This window comes from Podospora bellae-mahoneyi (genome assembly GCF_035222275.1).
Source record: "Podospora bellae-mahoneyi strain CBS 112042 chromosome 1 map unlocalized CBS112042p_1, whole genome shotgun sequence".
Taxonomy (NCBI): Eukaryota; Fungi; Ascomycota; class Sordariomycetes; order Sordariales; family Podosporaceae; genus Podospora; species Podospora bellae-mahoneyi.
In genome coordinates, this window is record NW_026946359.1 from 4,323,880 (window position 1) to 4,343,735 (window position 19,856).

Genomic DNA, 19,856 nt, shown 5'->3' on the forward strand with positions numbered 1-19,856 from the left:
GCCAATTGCGTGCCATAATCTGACGCATAAAAAATGACGATAAATTATGCTGCACAAGTGCCCGTTGGCTCGCGGAATGGGGTAACCAGAACAAAACATCAAACAACTGCCCTGCATAGTCAAATATAGTGCACGTTGATACTCCAGCACCTCAAATGCTGTCATGCAATCTGATGGTCTGATAACTATTTTTGAGTTCACAGCTGAAACAACATCTGCCCCAAGAAACTCCGCTACTGTGTAAGCTCAACTTGATTGGGACACACCGAAGACTACGCATGGGGAACCATGACGGCCACTGAGTATTCAAAAGCTGGTTTTATCTAGATGAGTCTGCGTCAGTGGATTACTCGGGGTGGCCACTGGAGTTGCGCCTTAACAGTTATCAGTGGCACAGATCAGATGCTCAACCCCATCTGCCTATGACGTAACTGAGCGCTATCAAAAACCAAGAAAAGGGGACGATCTAGTTAACAAAAACATGTATACCTCTATTTGAACCTCGAATGTCTTCACTCAGTACAAAACTAATTGTTCGCAATAATTTGACCGTTCTGGAAATAACACTATGGACTTCTCGTCTCAGGCCATCTTCGGTCTAGGTATTGTTGTGATTATACATTCCAAACCAGAATATATCTTACCGTCTTCCTCGGCCATCGAGTACACTACGTGCCTACCGACACGGGAAGATCCTAGCGAACAGCAGTTCGTCACCACGCACATGTCAACAGACGCTTTTCTGCTACCGGCCCTGTGGTACGACTTACAAGGTAGGGATGTACACTCCGTGGAGACCGCCTTATTTGTTGATCAACGAGGACACAAGTGCTATGTACGCTAAACCTTTATAATCCCCGATTTGCTTCACGGGTATGACGAAACAAGTGTTTTGTCTTTTCTCATCTCTTTCCTCAAATGGGCATACGTGCATACCAAGAGTTCAGGAAGGCAAGGAGACCAAACACCGCACCTACACTAGGTAAGTACATTCCAGTTCGAAATCATAACTATTGTTCAAGGTAAGCGGTGGCAAACTGGGTGAGGGTACACTAGAGCAGCTTTGCCCCTCTCTCCAATGTCTCGGGACTGAGTGTGGCTCCTACAATGGAAATTCCCTTGATTCCCATCAAGGGCCTGCATCGAAAATACCCCTGGTTCGCCTCTTCTTCAGCCACACACCCGTGACACCCCAAACAAGGTGGTATTTCCCGGCTTTGTCAATAATGACTGCCGCTCTCTCCACAGTCCAATCCGGACTCCTCCCTCGCCATCGCTGTTAGCGATCTTATTCCCGATGTTTCTTCCCAACAAGCGCCTCTCAAGTTTGATGGCGCTCGAGCAACAGCGACTGCACATCTTCGCCTGGACGGCGGCTCAGGACCGGGTCTAGCACTCCCCGCCAACCCGGTGAACCAATCCCGATGTGACCTGTGAACTTGTTGAGCCTGGGCACCGCCTCCCAGACCCAATCTGTTGATCGGGCACGGTTCTAGATGCAGATAATTATCCCCAGCCCTAGTCTTGCGTGAGTGCCGAACCCTACCGCGCGTGGGTTTGGCCACCCACAAGCCTTGAATAGCAGATCTGCGGCCCCCTCGCCCATCTGGGTTCGCGAGAGGGCCACACCGTTGCCTGAATGGGGTTCCAGGAGGAGCTTTTGGTTCCACGGGCTCACCCACGTCTCTGGCCAAGAAAATGGGCACCGCAGTACACCTTGAGCAAGTTAGCTTTGACAGGTGTTGTTGGGAAGAGATTGAGAACCATAGACACATTTCGCCGCCGTGCTCTCCCAGCATTACGCATTACGCCACCGAACATAATCCCCCCGTTATTCTATCGCACGACGAAACAACTGCGCAGATATCACCTGTTCACGGAACTCTGGCGTGTCTGTCTGTCATAACAGCTTCGGGCTACTACCGTGTGAAGTTAGTTTAAAAGGTTCATCCGACATCATCCACTAACTGGTCCTGACTTCTGAGCCTTGCTGCCCACACCACTGGACCGGATCGCTGTTTTGTTCGCGGTGTCTCTCCAGTTGGGAGGATCTCGTTCTGTCTCGCCTCCACGCGCTACTTCCCTGTCTCCTGCTCTTGCAGATGAACGACCCGCCGCATCGTTAGACCCGGACGAAACATACCGGGCATTTTCCCCGCCAGATTTGTGTGTCCAACCCATTGGAGCAGCCCTACCGAGTGCTATCGTATCGTGGCGAAGAGTTTACTGGCTGTGCCTACCTAGCTTGGTATCGACCCTATCTTGATATCGTCTGCCCGGTGGACTTGCCTCGGCGTTCGATTTTTCTCATTCTGGCTTTCTGACCTTGCCATCAAGCTGTCAAAGCTGGGTTTTAAAAGAAATCAAGCTGAAGCTGTGCATCACCCAAGAGCCTACCCAAAAGTATGACACCCCTGTACCCGAACCTCTCTCGCCCTTGCATTTGACGCTTAACCACGGCGATCTCCCTCCCAAAAGATTGGGATTCTGTCAGGTTCGAGAAGCCCTCTACACCCCCCTCGCACTCTTCCCACCAGAGACATCATTTGGGTCGTGTGAGTGTTGTTGAGAGACTGCTTTCTTGCCATAATCTGCACCCTACAACACAGAAAAAGCAGGAGAGCTGAGCAGGTCTCTGGGTGGCGGTATCCCAAATAGACTCTTGAAGCTGGGTTTGATAGCCTTTGGCATCCCAATGGGAGATACACCACTCCAGCACGGCGCTCCAACAGAGTTCCTCGGAAAAGACGCCCCTCCGGGAACGCTTTCGGTCTCATCCTCAAGTCTCGGGCCGGGTCACATCGCTGCTGAGCATCCGTCCGTGTACCCCTCGACACGCCCTCAGCAGCAACCAGACGCCGGATCGCAACATGCCTTTGCAACTCAACTCGAAATGACGCATCAACAAAGAACCGGGGGCTTCGATATGAACAGCATGGCCAACGCCCTGCCCCAGCAGGCATACCGACCGGGCCCTTACGGACAAAGCCCACAGAGATATAACGCGCCTGGAATATCATCCCCCGGAACGGCGCCTCAAATCCCTGTCTCTCAATATGGGGCACCGAACGCTATGGGACCGGCCGCCCCTTCTCCCCAGTATTACATACCACAACCGCATATGGCGGCGCAGTACTACCCGACTCCCCTACCCCCCCAGCAGCCAATGGGTGCTAACATGCCACCTCGGGGAGATGTGAACTACTATGGTAGCCATGTTGTTGTGAACCAACAACATCACCCAGGCGCACACTACTATTACCCACCGACCGCACACTTTGCTGGGCAGTCGCCGCATGTAGCAACACAGCTCATGCATGGACAGTATGCGCAATCGAATCTGCACCACCTCGATGCTGGTGCGCAACACCCGCATCTCAACAATCAAGGGGTTCCCATCCATTCCCCGGCCCATCATGGAACGCGTGAGTTGCTTCACTAGTCCCGCACGCAAGTCTCATCTCTAATGCCAAACAATAATAGCCTCGACAGAAAGCCGTCAAAATAATGTTGTTCGCGGTCCTCCCCGAAAGCCGCGCCAGAGTGGTGAGTGTTCTCAAGTCTTCCCGAGTGCTGGTAGACTCAACAAGAACTGACAAAGTCTCCTGAACAGGCCACGCCATATGGATCGGCAACCTACCTCCTCAGACAGAGCTCATGAGCTTGGTTCATCACGTCTGCAAGGAAGCTGATGGACTGGAGTCACTGTTCCTCATCTCGAAAAGTAACTGCGCGTTCGCGAACTTCAAGGACGAACAGTCATGCATCGCGGCGCAACGAAAACTCCACGACTCCAAATTCATGACTGTCAGACTGGTCAGCCGGTTGCGAAAAAGCACGGTAGAAGGACCTGCCGGTATCACGGCACCGACAGGGCCGGCTATCTCGTCAACGCCGACGGTAACAGCGGCTCAGGAACAAGCTGCTACTATTGGAGCCGATTCGGATGAAACAAAAACTCCCGCTTCTTCGACGCCGGCGGCCGCTGCCGATTCGAGTGTAACAAGCCCCAAGGTGGAAAGCGGTTCTTCTCAGAAGGACAGGTTCTTTGTTCTCAAGAGTCTGACGGTGGAGGACTTGGAGCTGAGTGTCAGAACGAATATATGGGCGACTCAGTCGCATAACGAAGAGACCCTCAACAATGCCTTTAAAGTAAGTGTTCTGGCCATGTTCCCAACCTGATTTCGTTATTTCAACGTACAGGACACACCTGGCTAACTGTGTTTCCAAACAGGACTCGGACAACGTCTATCTCGTGTTCTCTGCAAACAAATCTGGCGAATACTTTGGCTACGCCCGCATGACATCTCCCATCAACGACGACCCCGCAGCAGCGATAGAATTTGCACCCAAGGCACAGTCCTCGGCTGATGTTGACCTTCCCAAGGCCATAGCCACCGAAGCCACCGAATTCGCGCCCAAGGGCCGGATTATCGATGACTCTGCCCGCGGCACCATTTTTTGGGAGGCAGACCGCGGAGACCAGACGCCTGATGGCGGGCAAGATGAGGAATCCGGTGGGTCGGTCGGTGGGGACGGTGGAAGTGTCCAAGGTGTTGAACAAGAGAATGGGGTTGGTGCTGAGTCTAAAGCATGGGGGAAGCCGTTCCGACTGGAGTGGCTGTCAACGGCGAGGCTTCCGTTTTATAAGACTAGGGGACTTAGAAATCCCTGGAACTCCAACAGGGAGGTCAAGATTGCCAGAGACGGAACAGAGCTGGAGCCCTCAGTTGGAAGGAGGCTGATTGGGTTGTTCAACAGGATACAGAGTCCGGCCATGCCTATCATTCCAGGAATGGGGCCAGGGCCAGTGCCTGTGCATGTCCCTGTGTCAACGGCCGGAATCCCGCTGGCAGCCGGTGGCTACCCCATGCCGCCGAATGTGTTGATGAGGTGATTAATTGGATATGGGTGCTTTGTGTGTCGAGTCTCTTGGAAGGATGCTGCTGGATGGCAAAGACTTGTACGATGGTACCTACTACTAGAGCAGCGACATGCTTCCCTCGTCGTGTATTTTGAATGGCATCTCTATAGTGTACAATCAGCCTTGTTCTATTCATTGCTTGTCTTACCTTCCAGGACATAGTCTGGCATTAATGAGCTCTGCATCAAGCTTGGGTAAAGCTTCCCATGTCTTCTGCCTCAGTGCTTTCTCAGCTAGCTAGTTACACACGGACCACTTAGTGCAGTGTGCACCGAAAGCTGTCGAAGCTTCTAACTGGTTCGGTTGTGGTGTCAAGAGTGGCCCCACCCTTCCCGTCTTGGCAAGAACTGGTGCCGAAACATGGATGCCCTGTCTAGCCGCCGTCAAAGATAACTTGACCTTCAACATCGATATCAGATGATTGTGGTAACCTTTGGTGTTGCTGAAGGAAGGCGTAACTAAAACATGGTCGTCTGAGTGTGCTCAACCGGCTAGGTAGAACGTGAGAATATGGCGTAAACGCCTCTCGCTCAACAACTGATGACTTTGATGGTGTGAATCACCGCCGGCCTGGCCACATCGGTATCAGAAATAGCCACCGGGTATCTACGCCAAAGTATGACTTCTTGAAAGAGCAAAAAGCATGCAAAATCTAGGTAATTTCCAGTTCTGATTTGTCCATTTGCTAGGCAGTATGAAAGTCTAAAGTTGATTCGCATTTTTTTTTTGGATGAGTCGTGGTGGACTTTGGAACCTTCTGGAGCCTTCGCAAGTCAGCCCTCCTTCCTTTTGTTTCAGGCAAGTCGACCTGCGAATGCAGTGTGCGCAGCACATTATGATGCAAACACCTCTTTCCGCAGCGTGTCATGCTTCTGCCCGGAGCATCAGGTCCTTTCTAGAAGCTACAGGTAGCATCACACTCTTTTCTTTTTGCTGTGGGCTTGAAGCTTGTGGAAAACGCCATCAGGCTTGACCAAAGCTCCTCTCAAGTATATTAAGCCTTTGAATCTCTTTCAACCTCTCCAACTCTTTTCTCCTCAGATCAACAACAACAAAGCAAAGCAAAGCAACCACAACAAGCTCTCAGCTCTCAAACGCACTTCAATCTTCCTCGCTCTTCATAACAACTTTCCAATTCTCACAACTCAACAACAACAACCTTCAACCACTCTTTAAAAATGTTCTCCCGCAGCTTCTACGGTGCCGACCCCAGCTTCACTCCCCTCTTCCGCCTCCTTGACGACTTTGACAACTACTCGCGCGAAGTCCAAGGTAACGGCAACGACAACCACCAGAACGGATCCCGCAACTCTCGCCGCGCCATTCGCACCTTCACCCCCAAGTTCGACATCAGCGAGTCGGCCGATGCCTACGAGCTCCACGGCGAGCTCCCTGGCATTGCCCGCGAGGACCTCAGCATCGAGTTTACCGACCCCCAGACCATTGTGATCAAGGGCAAGGTGGAGAGAACCCGCACCGCCGGAACCCCTCCCGCGGGTCTCCTTGAGAACAACGGCCAAGCCAGCAAGGCCATCACCGAGAGCGGCGAGGACCAGCACCCTTCTCACAAGGTCACCGTCGAGGATGAGAAGCCCGAGGACGAGAAGGCCACCAGCACCACCACCGTGGCCAAGACCGGCGAGAACAAGGAGGCTGCCACCCACCACAAGAACAAGCAGCCTGAGACCAAGTTCTGGCTCCAGGAGCGCTCGATCGGCGAGTTTAGCCGCACTTTCAGCTTCCCCAGCCGGGTCGAGCTCGACGGTGTCAAGGCTGGCCTCGACAATGGCATCTTGACTGTTGTGGTGCCCAAGGCGAAGAAGCCTCAGGTCCACAAGGTTCCGATCTGCTAGATTCAGTTCTGAGGACTTGCCAAGTGAGAGGCATGGAAGATATGAGTTGCTCGGAGTGATGGAGATGCATGGTGTTATGGAATTGGTACTTATGAGCATTGCTAGGCGTCTTTTGGAAGGTATCGAGTTAAGCACGCACAAGATACGGAGGATTTTACTCGGCACAGTATCGGGTTAGTTAATGGGATTGTGGAGGAGGATGATTGATCATGCATGAGATTTGGTGCCTGACAGTACATGGTAGTCTCACGGCTTTGGTAGTGAATGAATATAAGTTTTCGTTATAATCTTTTCCCTCGATTGATGTGACTTGGATTGTGATCTGACATGCATGTCTCTCCATGAATTGTTACCGAGAAGAATTGTGCAGCGGTTGAGGTGCAAAGAGCCTGTTCCGGTTCCTATTCATGATTGGCTATCGTGTACACGAAGCGACAGCTTCTCATGAATGGAGGGCAATGCCATCAATTGCGCATTCGCTGACGACATCGGATATGATGTCCTTGGAAGCGTACCAGCTAATAGTGTAACCTCTGTATCTCCAACTGTAAGTAAACAACGTACGTACAATCAGACTGATCACCTTTTCCCCACGAGACAACAAAAATACAGCATTTTTGCAAAAAGATCTCCCAAGATACCATGTCCACCACTGCTATCTCGTTCCGGCTCCCCAAAGCTGCGAGCCAAGGCTTCCAGAACGCTTCTGCTTACGACACCCACCGGCCCTCATACCCTCAAGAAGCCGTCACTTCGTTACTTTCCGCGCTAGGACTGCTGGGCAAGCAAAATACCAAAATCCTCGAGATTGCCGCTGGCACGGGGAAGTTCACCGAGCTGCTTGCCAACCGAGAGGAGGGATTCAACGTGATAGCCGTTGAGCCCCACGGGGACATGAGGGGTCAACTCGCTGGGAAGGGGCTAAAGGGTGTCGATGTGAGGGATGGTCATGCGGGAAGGTTGGCGGTGGAGGATGAGGAGTGGGCGGATGGGTATATTGCTGCGCAGAGCTTTCATTGGTGAGCCTCTCTTTTGTCGCGTCTTAGAAGTGAGAGAGAGATATTGTTCGGGAACACTGATCAACGCGACGAGGGGACAATAGGTTCGCAAATGAGGAGACGTTGAAGGAAGCTCATCGAGTCTTAAAAAAGGGTCGAGGGTTAGGTGCGATTTGGAATATTGAAGATTGTGAGTTGATGATGTGTGCTCGATGGCTCGGTTCAGTGAGCTGACAGTCACGGTAACAAAGACAACAAACCCCGTGAGTGGAAGGCAACGACTACGTGGGAGGAGAAACTGAACTCATGGTATGACTTTTCCAGACAGGAAGGAGAAATAGTAGAGCTGATCAATATTAAACAGGATTTATTCTATATCATCCGACGGCCAGCCTCGTTTCCGCGATGGCCAATGGAGAGGTGCCTTGGAGAACCAACAACTATTCGCGCTTCCACTTAGTGAGGAAACCGTGAAATGGACGGTGTGGCTGTCGGAGGGTGCGCTTTGGTCTCGTATCAACACTCTCAGCCAGGTGGCGATACTGGAAGGGTCAGAGAGAGAGGCGGCTGTCAGGGTGTTCAAGGAGGCGCTTCAATCACCAGATGTTGAGAGGAACGAGAAGGGAGAGATTGCTCTTCATGGCGTTACCTACTTTGTGTGGACCAAGAAGCTCGACTCTTGAGATTTCTTCCAAACCACCAGTCCCAAATTCCTCAACAGGATATCAGACCCTAGTCCCATGCCGCCGGATGCAGTGAATAACAGATTAAAACTTCTTAATCGGCAGCGATATACATGACTGGAAACATGTTAGAATCATAGTCAAAACTCATGTGTGTATTCGGTGAGGTGGTCGCAACATACCATTATTGCCTCTGACAAAGGCGTCGCCGTAGCTTCTTCGCTTGGCGCCATTAACATACTCCTCGGTCTTTTCCAGGGCAATGTTCATGTATCCATCCACAGACTGCAGCTCCCCTATTTTCATTTTACCTGTCAGTGGGATTGTCCTCTCTCAAAAGTTGGGCGGGACTCACCCTTGTAAACAACACCTGAGTTAAGCTTGACTGTGACAGGATGTCCAATGATTTCGCTGAGCCAGCCTGATGGGTCTTTGCCCTCTCCCTGAGTTATAGCGCCGTTCTCCATGATTAACTGAGTGACCGGTTGATAGTATCGGGCTGTTTATTCACAGAATCGATGTCGTAATTGAGCGTGGCTCTATTCTGGATGAGTGGGTTGAGTGAATGAATGAGTTGAGTGTGATGTGTTGTTGCAAGGGGTGAGTGGTGATTGCAATCTGGGCCCACTTTCTTCTCTTTCAACGCATACGCACGGGCCACGTGGAAGCTCCGGCGGCCCCCTGAAGGCAGGTGCAACTCCAGTTTCACCAACCAACATGGATGGATGAGATGTCTGCCTCAATATGATCCAACTCTGCAGTTCCCCGAAGAGACATGTATATACATACATTTCTATCCAATTCCCAGTGAATCTGATACATTTGTATCTGCTGCAATTCTGAGAATCCTCCTTCTTGTCTTTTTCGTATGATTTTCTCCAAGTGACTCACTCACCCATCTCATCTGGACCAGCCTTATTCACTACCTATCAACAACCTGCCCGGTCTGACAACCACCACTGACCAAGATTCCATAAGTGAATAGAGAGCGGTTCCTATTTTGACTGGCATAAGTATCAGGAACTTGATTTCTGACTTTCTTTTCAACCATCACCTTCTTTGCTCTACAGTAGGCCTCATCGTTCCCCCAGTCAAGCTATTCAAGTCAGTCACTCATATCGGCCAAGCACCAGAGCCTGACAGTACTTCCAGTCTGCTCGTTTAATTTTATCAAGACTCTCATTTAACTCTACTGGTCTTTAATATATACCTTCCATCTATTAGCCGGAGCTCTTCTATCCATCATGGGCGGCTCAGCCTTCTCAGACCTGGAGAATCCTCCATACACTCCTCGCATGCCCACAGATATCTACGAGCAGGTAAAGGCATCTTGTCATACCTCTCTCGAAAAGATTTTCCTCCACGTGGCCACCCCCGTCGAGGGCCCTGCCAAAGCCGACCACGGCGACATCGACATCCTCGTCGCAAACGAGCGGCGTCTCACACTTCAGGATTCCGATGAAGACACGACTCCCTCGCCCTTGCCCACACTACACACCAAGATCCGAGAAGCACTAGGCGCAGAATTCCACAAAGCCGTCCACAACACCACAAACCTAGTCGTCCCTTGGCCCGGCTCCAACGGACAAAAACACATCCAAGTTGACGTCCGTATCTGCAAGAACGAAGAGGAGCTAAACTGGGTGAGCCCCCCCCCTTCTTTCCCCCAGAACACAACCCAAACTAACATCCCCTCAACAGTACCTCTTCAAGCACGGCCACGGCGACCTCTGGAACCTCCTCGGCTCCACCATCCGCCCCTTCGGCCTGACAGTAGACGAATCCTCCCTCTGGATCCGCATCCCAGAAATCGAAAAATTCGACCGCAAAAAGGCCAAAATCCTCCTCACAAAATCCCCAACCGCAATCCTCACCTTCCTCGGCATCAGTCTCGAGCCGTTCAAGTCCGGCAAGCCTTTCCCAACGGTGGAGGCCCTCTACGAGTACGTAACCACCTGCCGCTACTTTTTGGTCCGCCCCGCCTCGGAAGAAAATGACGGCGATGGCGCTGGCCTTGTGGGGGGCGAGGAAGGCGTCAAAAAGCTCAAGAGCAATGACCGGCAGAGGATGAGGCAGCGGGCTGTGTACAGGAGGTGGATAGAGGAGTATATCCCCAGTCTTTGGGAACAGGGCCTGCACGTCAGGTCGGATGTCTCTGTCAAGAAGATGCGCGCCTCGGTGCAGGAGGATGCTTTTGCCGCGTTTGACGTGGAGGTGGAGTGGAACGCACGGCTGAAGGAGTGGCGGTTGCAGAAGAATGTGGAGGCGACGAGGAAGTTGATCAAGGAGGTCATACCTGCCGACGTTACGGATGTGAATTATAGGGGTTGCTTGCTGTCTGGGTTAAAGAAGATCATTATGGAGGATGGCGATTCAGCCGGGTTCGAGTTCGTTTCCCGCCCAGACTTCAAAAATGAGGATGGGCTTTATGACGAGGAGGTTATCCGGCGTTTTGTGGAGGAAAAGATTGACGAGATAGGCAAGGTGGCGTTGGAAGTGCAGCTGGAGAGGTCAAGGGCAGCGATGCAAAAAAAGAGGGAGAAGATGGCAAGCGCCGCAGAATAGGCGTTTCAAAGGGGAGGAATGATGACAGGAGGAACGAGATACCGTATTGTCACTATATTTAGCAAATCATAGCTTCGCTCAAAGAGCATTGTAATTTCACACTCATATTACCCGCCGATTTTTGCAACCCCCTCAGATCATGTCAGTCTGTCCAGTAGATACAATTTAGTAACTGCTTTGCATACGTTCCACATCACGAATTCCAGCAAATGTTCCCAGCAAATCCACGCAGCTAAATTAGACAATATTACCAGTCAAAATCCGACGACCCCCCGGCATCTTCCATCTCTATATCCTCTTCCTCGCCTTCCATCTCACAATCACCACTGAGGCCGCCATCCTCACCGACATACTCTGCGAGACCATCAAGAGCCGCCTGCCTAGCATCTCGCATTGCCTGCTCCAACATGGCCCTCACATCAATAGACGGGTCCCCGTTCTTAGCTCTCTCCAACACACCTCTAGGCAGCGTGAGAAGCCACCTTGTCAAAAAAGTTGCCTCGATCTGCCTTTGCAACTCTTCACCCGAGAGCCTTGCTGGCACCTGCGTCAAGCCGACCCCAGCCTCCAACATCTCAACAATCTCATCCGCTCGATTCAGAATGCGGGCCGGTATGCCTCGCATCTCGGCACACTTTATTCCCAAACTTGATGGGCCCCGCCCCGGCAAGAGACGATGCAAGTATGTGACCTGGTCCTCGATCGCATCTACTCCCAGGTTGAGACGAACATCCATGTGCGCCAAAGCAAGGTCGTCTTGTTGGTAGCCATCGAGTAGGCCATTTTCGAATACCTCATGAAAGTGCGTTGCTGCAAGAACCTTTGGTTGCTGCGATTTCCCAAGCTCGATAAAATGGGACAGATATGAAGCGAGAAGAGCCGCGCCGTTTGATGCCGTGGTGCCCTTTCCAAACTCGTCGACTACAAGTAAGCTCCTCTTTGTGGCAAAATTCAACGCAAAAGCTGCCTGCTTTATATCGATCATAAAAGCACTTTGGTCGTCGAGAACTGTCTCGCGCGTCAGAATTCTCGTCAGTATGCGGTCCGTCAGACCTATTGTGGCTTTCCCTGCAGGGACAAAACTCCCCACATGGGCCAGCTGTACAATGAGCGCAACCTGTTTCATGTAGACGCTCTTGCCTGAATCATTGGGGCCGGTGAGTACTAACATACACGGCTTGCCTTCGTACACCGTAAAGTCTTCCTCGTCGGATACCTCGGAGCCAGACAACCCGGTACTAGAAGCGCGTTGGGACAAAGTCGAGAGGCGTGATGGGGCTTGTGTAGTTGGCCAGCTGAAAGCAATCTCTGGGGAGGATATGGATTGGGAAGCCGACCTGAAGCTTGCTTCAGTCCTCTGATAGTTTTCCAATTCGTCCATGGTGTTTTCCTTCTCTTCACCGCCCATATCTTCCTGGTCCGGGTCGAGGGACATGCGGTTATACCCGTCATCATTAACGAGGCTGTCATTGTACCAAAAACTGTCATTCATGTCCAAGTCGTGTGTGTTCTTGGTGGAGCATATAGAAGCGGTCTCATCAGCCCCTTCCATGCACTCGTCTTCGTCCAGGCTTCCATGTAGCTTGGTTTTCCCAAATCCACCTCGCAAACTACAATTGTTGGGTATAAATGACGGAACTACCAACTCTTGGAGGGGGTGGCGTCCGTCGATAATGTCGATGATGTTGGAAGTGGTCATGGTAGGTGCCACCCAGTTGTACTTTTCCGCCGCAGAGGCCAATGCTGACAGACTGTCAAGTTCAGCGTATATTTCCGAGGCGGCGAGGATTGCCTTTTCCTGCTCTCGAACATGGCCAGATAGCTCCATGACCAGAAGCATTTCTTCTTCGGTGATGTAGGATGGTAAGTCGCCATATTGTGAGTCGAGATCGTGCATCAGCTTGTTCTTGTAATAGGCGACTCCTTCGGTCACAAAGACCAGTTCCCATTCATCATCGAGGAGGTCATGCCCATAGTAGACCCCCACGCCGGTATCTGGCTTGATGGCAACACCGATAAGAAAGCCCGACTGTTCCATGACGGTGCAGTGTAGAATATGTTTGTTTGCCCACCTGGGAGCCTCCCTCGCAATGTTATCCCTGATATCAGGAAGCATATCACAGACCTCCGCCAACTCTTGCCTAAGCTGATCCAGTCCAGGGCTTGCACCCGACAAAATGATGGTACGTTGGCTGTCCTTGGAAGCCTCGAAGTCAAATGTTCTCATGATTTTGTCGGCAAGAAGAAGAAACGGACGAGGATCAATCGTGTCGCAGATCTGCAGAAATCAGTCAGCTTGAAGTTAGTTTTCAACATTGAAGTGCTAATGGCTTGCCTTGGAGATGATCTCAAGCCCCGAGGTGCGAACAAGTGAGGTCACGGCCTGGTGAACGTTGGCAGCAACTGTAGCAAAGCGAACCACAGCTTTCCAGTCGCCCATTCGGAGCGACAGATGGCCCCTTACACGATCCACGCCTTTCTTTACGTGGAGCAGCAGTGTCTTGGGACTCTTCAACCTCTTGAGCAGTTTGCGCATACTCTTCACGATTGAAACATTCTCCGGATCCAACATCATATGAATCGTCGACTGGCGTTGATGTATCACGTCGAGGTTGAGACTTGGCCGCAGCAGCATCTGGCGCACTTTCTGCTTTCCCTGCGTCGTTGATGCCAGCGAGGCCAGAAGGTCCGCTACAGAGAGGTTTTCCTTGGCTCGTGGTTCGTCGCTAGACCCGCGGAGTCCAGGAATGGCTTGAATATGCGGACGTATAATGTTAAGAGATATCAGGGCATCGGCGCCGAGCAGCATGGTATCTGTGGAAAGGTTCATCTTGATACGTTTCACCCGGAACGGAACCTTCCCTTCTTCACCGGAGCCGGACTCTTCCTCCACTGCCCTTCGGCGTTCGAGGTCGGTGAGAACTGCCCCAGCACACCCTACAGAAAGCTGGCTTTCCAAATTGATGATTCTGGCCAGGCGCACAAGTTTGATATGGCTAGAAGACCCAATGCATTGAATAGGCTCTTCCTCTCCAGACTGCACCTGAAGGGGGTCGGGCTCTTGCGACTCGTCCGAGAAAATGCCGACATTAGCTAATAGCTCTCTCGCTGTGTCGTAGTTGAACTGTGCTGAAACAAGGTGGCGTAGAATATACGGGCCTTTGTCTGTACGTGATGTCTGATCATCATCGAACTTTTGTGCGTTTGGTTCGAGAAATTGAACTAGTGAATCCGCTGCACGATTGGAAATGAGAACCGAGGTTGGCTCCAGGTGAAGGAGAAAGGTTTCAACAGTCTCTATGCCTCCCATGGCTATGTCGTCCTCAAGAAACAGCGTTTCATCCACGGCGCTATAGTAAGCACAGCCCACTTTGCCCTCTCGATCCATGTTGACGGCCATGATGACTTCATTCAGAGTGTCATGGTCGTGGCTAACGCTTTCATCCACAGTTATGCCCCCATAGTACGAAGGAGTGTTGTGTCTCGAGCTCATGTACGTGAACTCCCGTGATTGCCATGACCGGCGCCTGGATGCTGCTCTCGAAGGCTCCGTGGAAGTCGTTACTGATGAAGTTGACGAGATGGAAAAGTATTGGCTCGACCGGATAGATGGAGTCTCTATCTGGGATTTTCTCCGCCGACGACTTCCTCCTGTGGCTGTCCAGGAGTTTGACCTGCTGCTTTTGGATTCTTTGGAGATGCCAGACCGCAAAGTGGACTTTGAACGTCGGGAAGGAGATGAGGACCTCGAGTGCCGCGAAGTAGACAGTGACCTTGAACGTCGCGACGATGACTTCGACCTACCATTGGCAGAGGGAGTGGTGCTCGTAGAGGAAGATCGAGAACTCCTCTGGCGGACCTGTTCTCGTGAGCTTCTGGACGGATGGCTGCTAGTATGATGTCGCGATTCATGTCGCGACAGCAAGGAATGGGACGCATTGTCCTGGTGAGAAGGCTGAGATTCTGCAAGTCTGTCTGCATCTTGATAATTTTGAGGGGTGAAGTAGCGAGAAGTTGACAATGATTCTGCATAGTCCGAAGACAATTGACGAGATGACGGCGTGTGATCCGTTAGGGCATAACCTGATGAAGCATATTCCGATGATCGATAGCTCAAAGATGTATCAGGGGCGGGGTGTATGATATCTTCAGAACCAGAAAGGTTGTGCGATGCCGACAAAGTCCGGCCACGCTTGACTGACGAGTCTAACAAGGATACCGGGGAGGAAGGGTAGTCGGAGGTCTGCGGGGAGAGCAAATGAGAAGCAGTCGAGTATGCACTCCTGGTGCTTCGGGCACTCCGGCCGCTGCGGGCGCTTTCACTGGGTGGCATCTGTGCTGTTCGTACAGCTTTGGCATTGAAGTGAGGTAGGGCTGACTGATAGTCGAGATGCCGACTAAAGCTGTTGTACTGGTCGTGGGTGATTCAGAGGTAAAATCCCCGACTGGGTCCAGAATCCGCGACACAGGGCTAAGGCAGAAACATAACATATACAACAGAAGGGGATTCTCGGATGTTAAAAGGGATGATTGAAGAAAATACAGGCGGTAAAGCGGACAAAACATCTCGGGCTGTCTTGTGTGTTGCTGTATTTTGGGAGGAAGGAGCTTCCTGCCCCAAACCCCCTCCTTCCTGCTGAAGCATGACACACTCACAAGTAAAAATTGGGTATCGATTCCTGCTGTACTTCGTCCTCAACAAAACCATCTAGCAGAGGTAGAAAATATCAAAACAATCATGGATCATGTTCCAAGCAATCCAGTGATCCCCACCCTCACTTTTGCTCTTGCCCCTGACCTTTCACCCACTCGGTAAACTCATTGCGTTGCTTCCGAATATCCACAAAGTTTGGCCTACCCTCAATGTACGCGAACGGATTGCCCAAGTAGTCCCGGTTCACCTGCCCGTTGTTGTCCTTGAACCCGTCCTCGCCCTCCCTTTCAATCTTCCCAGCCCACTCGCGCCACTGGATCGGGCGCATGGGGGATGTGCCGAGAACCAGGCCGACAAGAATAACCAGAATAGCAACAGCCGTTTCGATCGCGATATCCATCGGCAGGGATGTGGCAGCGGTGGGAGTTAACGTCAATGCTGCCGAGGTGGCAGCTCGGAACGACTGCAGGGCCGAATGCTCCTGGGCCGAGTAGCACCTATCGGGGGAATTGTCAGCGCATTGCCCGTTCTGACGGCCGATGGGGAATGTCAAACTTACGCATGTGCGAGTAAAAGACTGCCAAAACCAGTGATGGACTTGGATATTAACGTCATGGTGGAGGAATTTGGGTATATGCCTTTTGCTGTTGACTTGGAGATGCTTCTGGTGACGACGATGCCAACTGGTTGGGAGCACTCCGAGAAATGCCAAGGAAGCAGGGGCCACATCCCGATAGTTCCATAGCCGCAACGGTCCAGTTGTGTGCATGCACTTAAACGAAAACTTTCACCCCCTATTCTCATCTCCAAGACACGGTCCCAAGTACTCGGTTCTTTCATACAAACCCATCCATCTTCCAAGAACTCAAGCTGACGGGAACCTGTCTTTCATTCAACCTGGCCTCTTTTTTTTCTGGCTGCTACAAGCTAGCGATGTTTCACAGATCGGGACGGGGCGGGCTGGGCCACAAAATATGCATAATAGCATTATCTGGTGGCTCCTACAAAGAATCCTGATGTCCGAAAAACTACCAAAGAACAATAAAATTCCCTTTCACCACCCCCCTCGGATCCGAGGCTAACCTGAACAAAACAACGAAACAATGTAGCATGGAAAGATATGTACAACCAGATCAGTTTTCTGTGTCCCCTATCGACAGTAGTTTGCTTTCCTCCCCTTCTTTTGCGCTCGCTCTCTCCCTGCTTCTTTCTTGGTTCTGCCCCTTTCCCATATTGCCCTCCTCAAGAATGAGAAGATCTCAACTCGCTCCCTTTTTTTTGTGTCCACCCAATACTTTTTTCTTGAATAAATACAGCAGCTGTCATTTTTACGCCCGACTGAGTGACTATTGATCAGCCTTGGTTTCGGCCCAGTTGGCCTCAAAGTGCGCCCCTTCTGACAAAGGCTCCATCCGCCACTCGTCTGCCCCCCCGAGAAACTGGCTGTGCTGCTCAACCGAAAGTGTGTTGTCGAGCCCTAGGTTGAAGTGGGAGAACTGGTTCTCTGGGTCGTTGTTGGATGTCAGCTGGCCTGTTTGCCAACCATGCTGCGAATTGTTGGTGCCGGCGAGCCCAGTGCCGTCGAAGAGGGTGGATATGGAATTGTTGATGTTGTTGAGGTTATTCGTTCCGTTGAAGAGCTCCTCGTGAGACATCAACGACGGATCGATACGGTGCTCAAAGCGGGGGGGCTGGGGTTGGGAATGACCCTGTGACTGGGATTGTGAATGAGCTTGTTGCTCGTGAGGAGGGCGTGTGTGTTGTGGGTGGTGGTATTGATTCAACTCGTAATGCGAGGGCAATCCGTGGGTGTGTTGTTGGAATGCCATACTCGGCGATGGCGTCTTGCGCATCAGAACATCCTCTATCATACCTGGGTGCAAGTGGCTCTTTTGGGTGTTCTGGATGTGGCTCTCGTAAAAGGTGTTCGTTAACCCTCGAGTGTCGTATGCGGACGGCATTGGTTTCCCCGGGTTGGAAAATTCAAAGGCCGATCGGTTCTGGTGATGAGGCCCCAGCCCGTGCAATCCCATCAGAGGGTGATGGGTTGCGGCATAGACGGAGCGACTTGGAATGTAGTCCCCGTCGTCGTTGGGCGTGTTGGTAGCAGACCGCATCCGGGCCGCCGCGTGTTGCCAGTCGCCATACTCATCCAAGTCCGAGGCTTCACTGTGGGCGTCGAAGTTTTCGTCGTACTTTGCTGGCTTGTGAGGTTTGGACGGCGTGAACTTGTAGTTCGGGTGCGCTTTTTGGTGGTTGTCACGTTCGAGGTCGGCCCAGGCTTTGAACTGCTGTCGGATATGCTCGGGCTCAAGTGGCCAGCTGGAACCGCAGACCCGTGAGACGACCTGATGGTTGTGTTGAGACGCCCATTCTTTGGCACGTTGCTGATAGGCCTTGCGATACAGCATGAAGGCGTTCATGGGCCTTTTGACCTTGCCGGGATTCTTCCTGCACTGGGTGACCTCGTCTTGCCGTGCGGTGGCGTCTCGGTTCACGTACGTCTCGATATCGGTGATCGGAATGGCCGAGTCTTTTGTCAAGTCACTCAGCGGCCTGTCCAAAGTTGGCAAATTTTTCGGCGGCTTCGCTCTTTCCTTCTTCTTTTTAGATGATGCCTTTTCCACCCCCGCGCGTCTTGGTGCCAGCGCCTTCCCGATTACGATATTGCCGCCGTGTATGCTCATGATATCAGACGCCCGTGAAGGTGTAGGGGGTGACGCTGCCGGTGTGCCATAAGGCTGCGACATCTGTAATAAATTGTCAACGATCAACCAGAGCCCGTTGCCTATCTCGACCGGGCGACGAAACTGTACTCACATCTGGAATAGGGCCGTACGGACTGCTGTCGGGATACATGGGGTGGAAGCCCGGCTACACGCAAACAATCAGCATTTTGAGCCATGGCGGGTAGATGGCAACCCTCACAATCTGAGCACCTCCACGCTGGTATGACATGGACGGATCGAAACTTTGCGAATGTGTTAACTGGGGCGCCGGGGTTCCATATCTTGAAGCCGGTTGCGATTGTACTCGAATGGAATCGGCGGCGTTCATATCGTGCGGTGTGGCAGCGTTATGTTGCAGAAGCTCATTGAAGCCGACAGGTAACGGCTCTCCTTTCGGCAGGCTTGGGGAGAGGGGGGTATTGCGATCCATGCTAGAGATTGTGTTTTGCTTGTGTGAGAAAGTATCTCTGGGTTGAAGCCGAGAATGATAGAGAGTGAGTGGGAGGGAAAGGCAGTAGCTCAAACACCGGGAATGAGCTCTTCAAATATCTTTGCCAGTCAACCCGGAAGGAGTGGCCGACTGGTTGAGTAGTCGAGGTTGGACAAACTCTAGGAGCAACCTGTAAGGATGATAGGACCGCCCCAAGATTTTAAGGGCAGAGCCTGGCTAATCGATTAGCAACCACGCAAGCATAGCAGTTTGGATAGGTATCAAGACTATCAGTGGATGCTGCAGAGGCTGCGGGAGTAGGGCCCAGGCTAGTGTGTCTTGAGGAGAAAGGTGCTGGGAAAGACGGAGTCTGCAGTGATGATTTGCTTGGATGAAGAGTCAGTATCAGATGGCTTGGGAGTGTGCACCTAGCGGTGTAAGGAGGCTCTTGTCTCGCAGCTGGCCAAGGTGTGCAGGAAGCGGTGGGCATCACAAACCTTTTGCGACAGCCTGTCCTGCAGGCTGCGACACGCCCGATAGGTATTTGTGGTGGATGAACTCGTTGTCTTTCCCGGATCACGGCCTGTTGCCCCGGTCTCCTGGACAGTGAGGTGCTTGTCCACACTGAGAGACCCTATCGGATCTCACGACTACACACCTGAAGCTTCCACAACCGGTGCTGTCTCTCCTGCCAAGGGTGTATGTTGCTTGGCCTTCCTGCTTGTTCCTTTCTTTGTTCCGGCTTCTCTAAGGGCTGGAGCTGGGGTGGGAAGCACCAGGATGGGCTTGCGGCTTTGGTCTCTGCTTCTGCCGCTCAATGAACGTGTTGGAAGCCGTGCTTTGTCTCAGCGAGAAATTCTTGAAGGGCTGGGGAAAAAGGAAGGGGGGACCGGGTGCGTATTTGTATTCTCTTTATTGGGCTCTGGTGCTGAGCAAGCCTGGTGCGGTACTGTCCGCGTCCCAAGAGGGTTGACGCATTCGGAAGCCTGGCCGGGCCAGAAGAGCGGAACTAGACTCTGG

The 19,856-nt window shown here is 52.0% G+C and overlaps 10 protein-coding genes across 10 annotated transcripts; 5 read left to right on the plus strand and 5 right to left on the minus strand.

Annotated features, from left to right (window-relative positions):
• Positions 1-779: 779 nt before the first annotated feature.
• QC761_0014440 (uncharacterized protein) lies at positions 780-1,437 on the plus strand (the record flags this gene model as incomplete). The annotated part of the gene is made up of 4 exons (XM_062871974.1): positions 780-835; positions 941-982; positions 1,135-1,204; positions 1,249-1,437. 4 exons carry the CDS (start codon positions 780-782, stop codon positions 1,435-1,437), a joined length of 357 nt encoding a protein of 118 aa, XP_062737739.1.
• A 1,258-nt stretch (positions 1,438-2,695) lies between these two features.
• QC761_114010 (uncharacterized protein) lies at positions 2,696-4,897 on the plus strand (the record flags this gene model as incomplete). Its single annotated transcript, XM_062874683.1, has 4 exons — positions 2,696-3,425; positions 3,484-3,546; positions 3,614-4,152; positions 4,235-4,897. 4 exons carry the CDS (start codon positions 2,696-2,698, stop codon positions 4,895-4,897), a joined length of 1,995 nt encoding a protein of 664 aa, XP_062737740.1.
• A 1,205-nt stretch (positions 4,898-6,102) lies between these two features.
• On the plus strand, positions 6,103-6,777 carry QC761_114000 (uncharacterized protein; the record flags this gene model as incomplete). Its single annotated transcript, XM_062874682.1, has 1 exon — positions 6,103-6,777. The coding sequence occupies one exon, from the start codon at positions 6,103-6,105 to the stop codon at positions 6,775-6,777; it is 675 nt and encodes a 224-aa protein (XP_062737741.1).
• A 495-nt stretch (positions 6,778-7,272) lies between these two features.
• Positions 7,273-8,458, plus strand: QC761_113990 (uncharacterized protein; the record flags this gene model as incomplete). The annotated part of the gene is made up of 4 exons (XM_062874681.1): positions 7,273-7,796; positions 7,880-7,965; positions 8,027-8,084; positions 8,140-8,458. The coding sequence occupies exons 1-4, from the start codon at positions 7,420-7,422 to the stop codon at positions 8,456-8,458; spliced, it is 840 nt and encodes a 279-aa protein (XP_062737742.1). The 5' UTR covers positions 7,273-7,419.
• Positions 8,068-9,057, minus strand: LSM6 (U4/U6-U5 snRNP complex subunit lsm6). The gene is made up of 4 exons (XM_062874680.1): positions 8,814-9,057; positions 8,641-8,754; positions 8,429-8,575; positions 8,068-8,342 (listed from the first exon to the last, which is right to left on the minus strand). Exons 1-3 carry the CDS (start codon positions 8,923-8,925, stop codon positions 8,553-8,555), a joined length of 249 nt encoding a protein of 82 aa, XP_062737743.1. The 5' UTR covers positions 8,926-9,057; the 3' UTR covers positions 8,068-8,342; positions 8,429-8,552.
• Positions 9,058-9,177: 120 nt separating this feature from the next.
• Positions 9,178-11,086, plus strand: QC761_113970 (uncharacterized protein). The gene is made up of 2 exons (XM_062874679.1): positions 9,178-10,101; positions 10,160-11,086. The coding sequence occupies exons 1-2, from the start codon at positions 9,703-9,705 to the stop codon at positions 11,021-11,023; spliced, it is 1,263 nt and encodes a 420-aa protein (XP_062737744.1). The 5' UTR covers positions 9,178-9,702; the 3' UTR covers positions 11,024-11,086.
• A 184-nt stretch (positions 11,087-11,270) lies between these two features.
• Positions 11,271-14,423, minus strand: QC761_113960 (uncharacterized protein; the record flags this gene model as incomplete). The annotated part of the gene is made up of 2 exons (XM_062874678.1): positions 11,271-13,301; positions 13,359-14,423. 2 exons carry the CDS (start codon positions 14,421-14,423, stop codon positions 11,271-11,273), a joined length of 3,096 nt encoding a protein of 1,031 aa, XP_062737745.1.
• A 1,375-nt stretch (positions 14,424-15,798) lies between these two features.
• On the minus strand, positions 15,799-16,517 carry QC761_113950 (uncharacterized protein; the record flags this gene model as incomplete). The annotated part of the gene is made up of 2 exons (XM_062874677.1): positions 15,799-16,174; positions 16,237-16,517. The coding sequence occupies 2 exons, from the start codon at positions 16,515-16,517 to the stop codon at positions 15,799-15,801; spliced, it is 657 nt and encodes a 218-aa protein (XP_062737746.1).
• Positions 16,518-16,673: 156 nt separating this feature from the next.
• Positions 16,674-18,836, minus strand: QC761_113940 (uncharacterized protein; the record flags this gene model as incomplete). The annotated part of the gene is made up of 3 exons (XM_062874676.1): positions 16,674-18,427; positions 18,498-18,551; positions 18,606-18,836. The coding sequence occupies 3 exons, from the start codon at positions 18,834-18,836 to the stop codon at positions 17,024-17,026; spliced, it is 1,689 nt and encodes a 562-aa protein (XP_062737747.1). The 3' UTR covers positions 16,674-17,023.
• A 111-nt stretch (positions 18,837-18,947) lies between these two features.
• Positions 18,948-19,814, minus strand: QC761_0014530 (uncharacterized protein; the record flags this gene model as incomplete). Its single annotated transcript, XM_062871975.1, has 4 exons — positions 18,948-18,986; positions 19,334-19,470; positions 19,495-19,674; positions 19,787-19,814. 4 exons carry the CDS (start codon positions 19,812-19,814, stop codon positions 18,948-18,950), a joined length of 384 nt encoding a protein of 127 aa, XP_062737748.1.
• Between the last annotated feature and the right edge of the window lie 42 nt (positions 19,815-19,856).

Excerpts from the sequence above, each read along its gene's own strand:
- QC761_113970 (XM_062874679.1), top strand. The coding sequence starts at position 9,703 with ATGGGCGGCTCAGCCTTCTCAGACCTGGAGAATCCTCCATACACTCCT. Across the intron at positions 10,102-10,159 it reads ACGAAGAGGAGCTAAACTGG|TACCTCTTCAAGCACGGCCA; the intron begins GTGAGCCCCCCC and ends TCCCCTCAACAG.
- LSM6 (XM_062874680.1), bottom strand. The coding sequence starts at position 8,925 with ATGGAGAACGGCGCTATAACTCAGGGAGAGGGCAAAGACCCATCAGGC. Across the intron at positions 8,755-8,813 it reads CTCAGGTGTTGTTTACAAGG|GGGAGCTGCAGTCTGTGGAT; the intron begins GTGAGTCCCGCC and ends AAATGAAAATAG. Across the intron at positions 8,576-8,640 it reads CTTTGTCAGAGGCAATAATG|TCATGTATATCGCTGCCGAT; the intron begins GTATGTTGCGAC and ends ACATGTTTCCAG.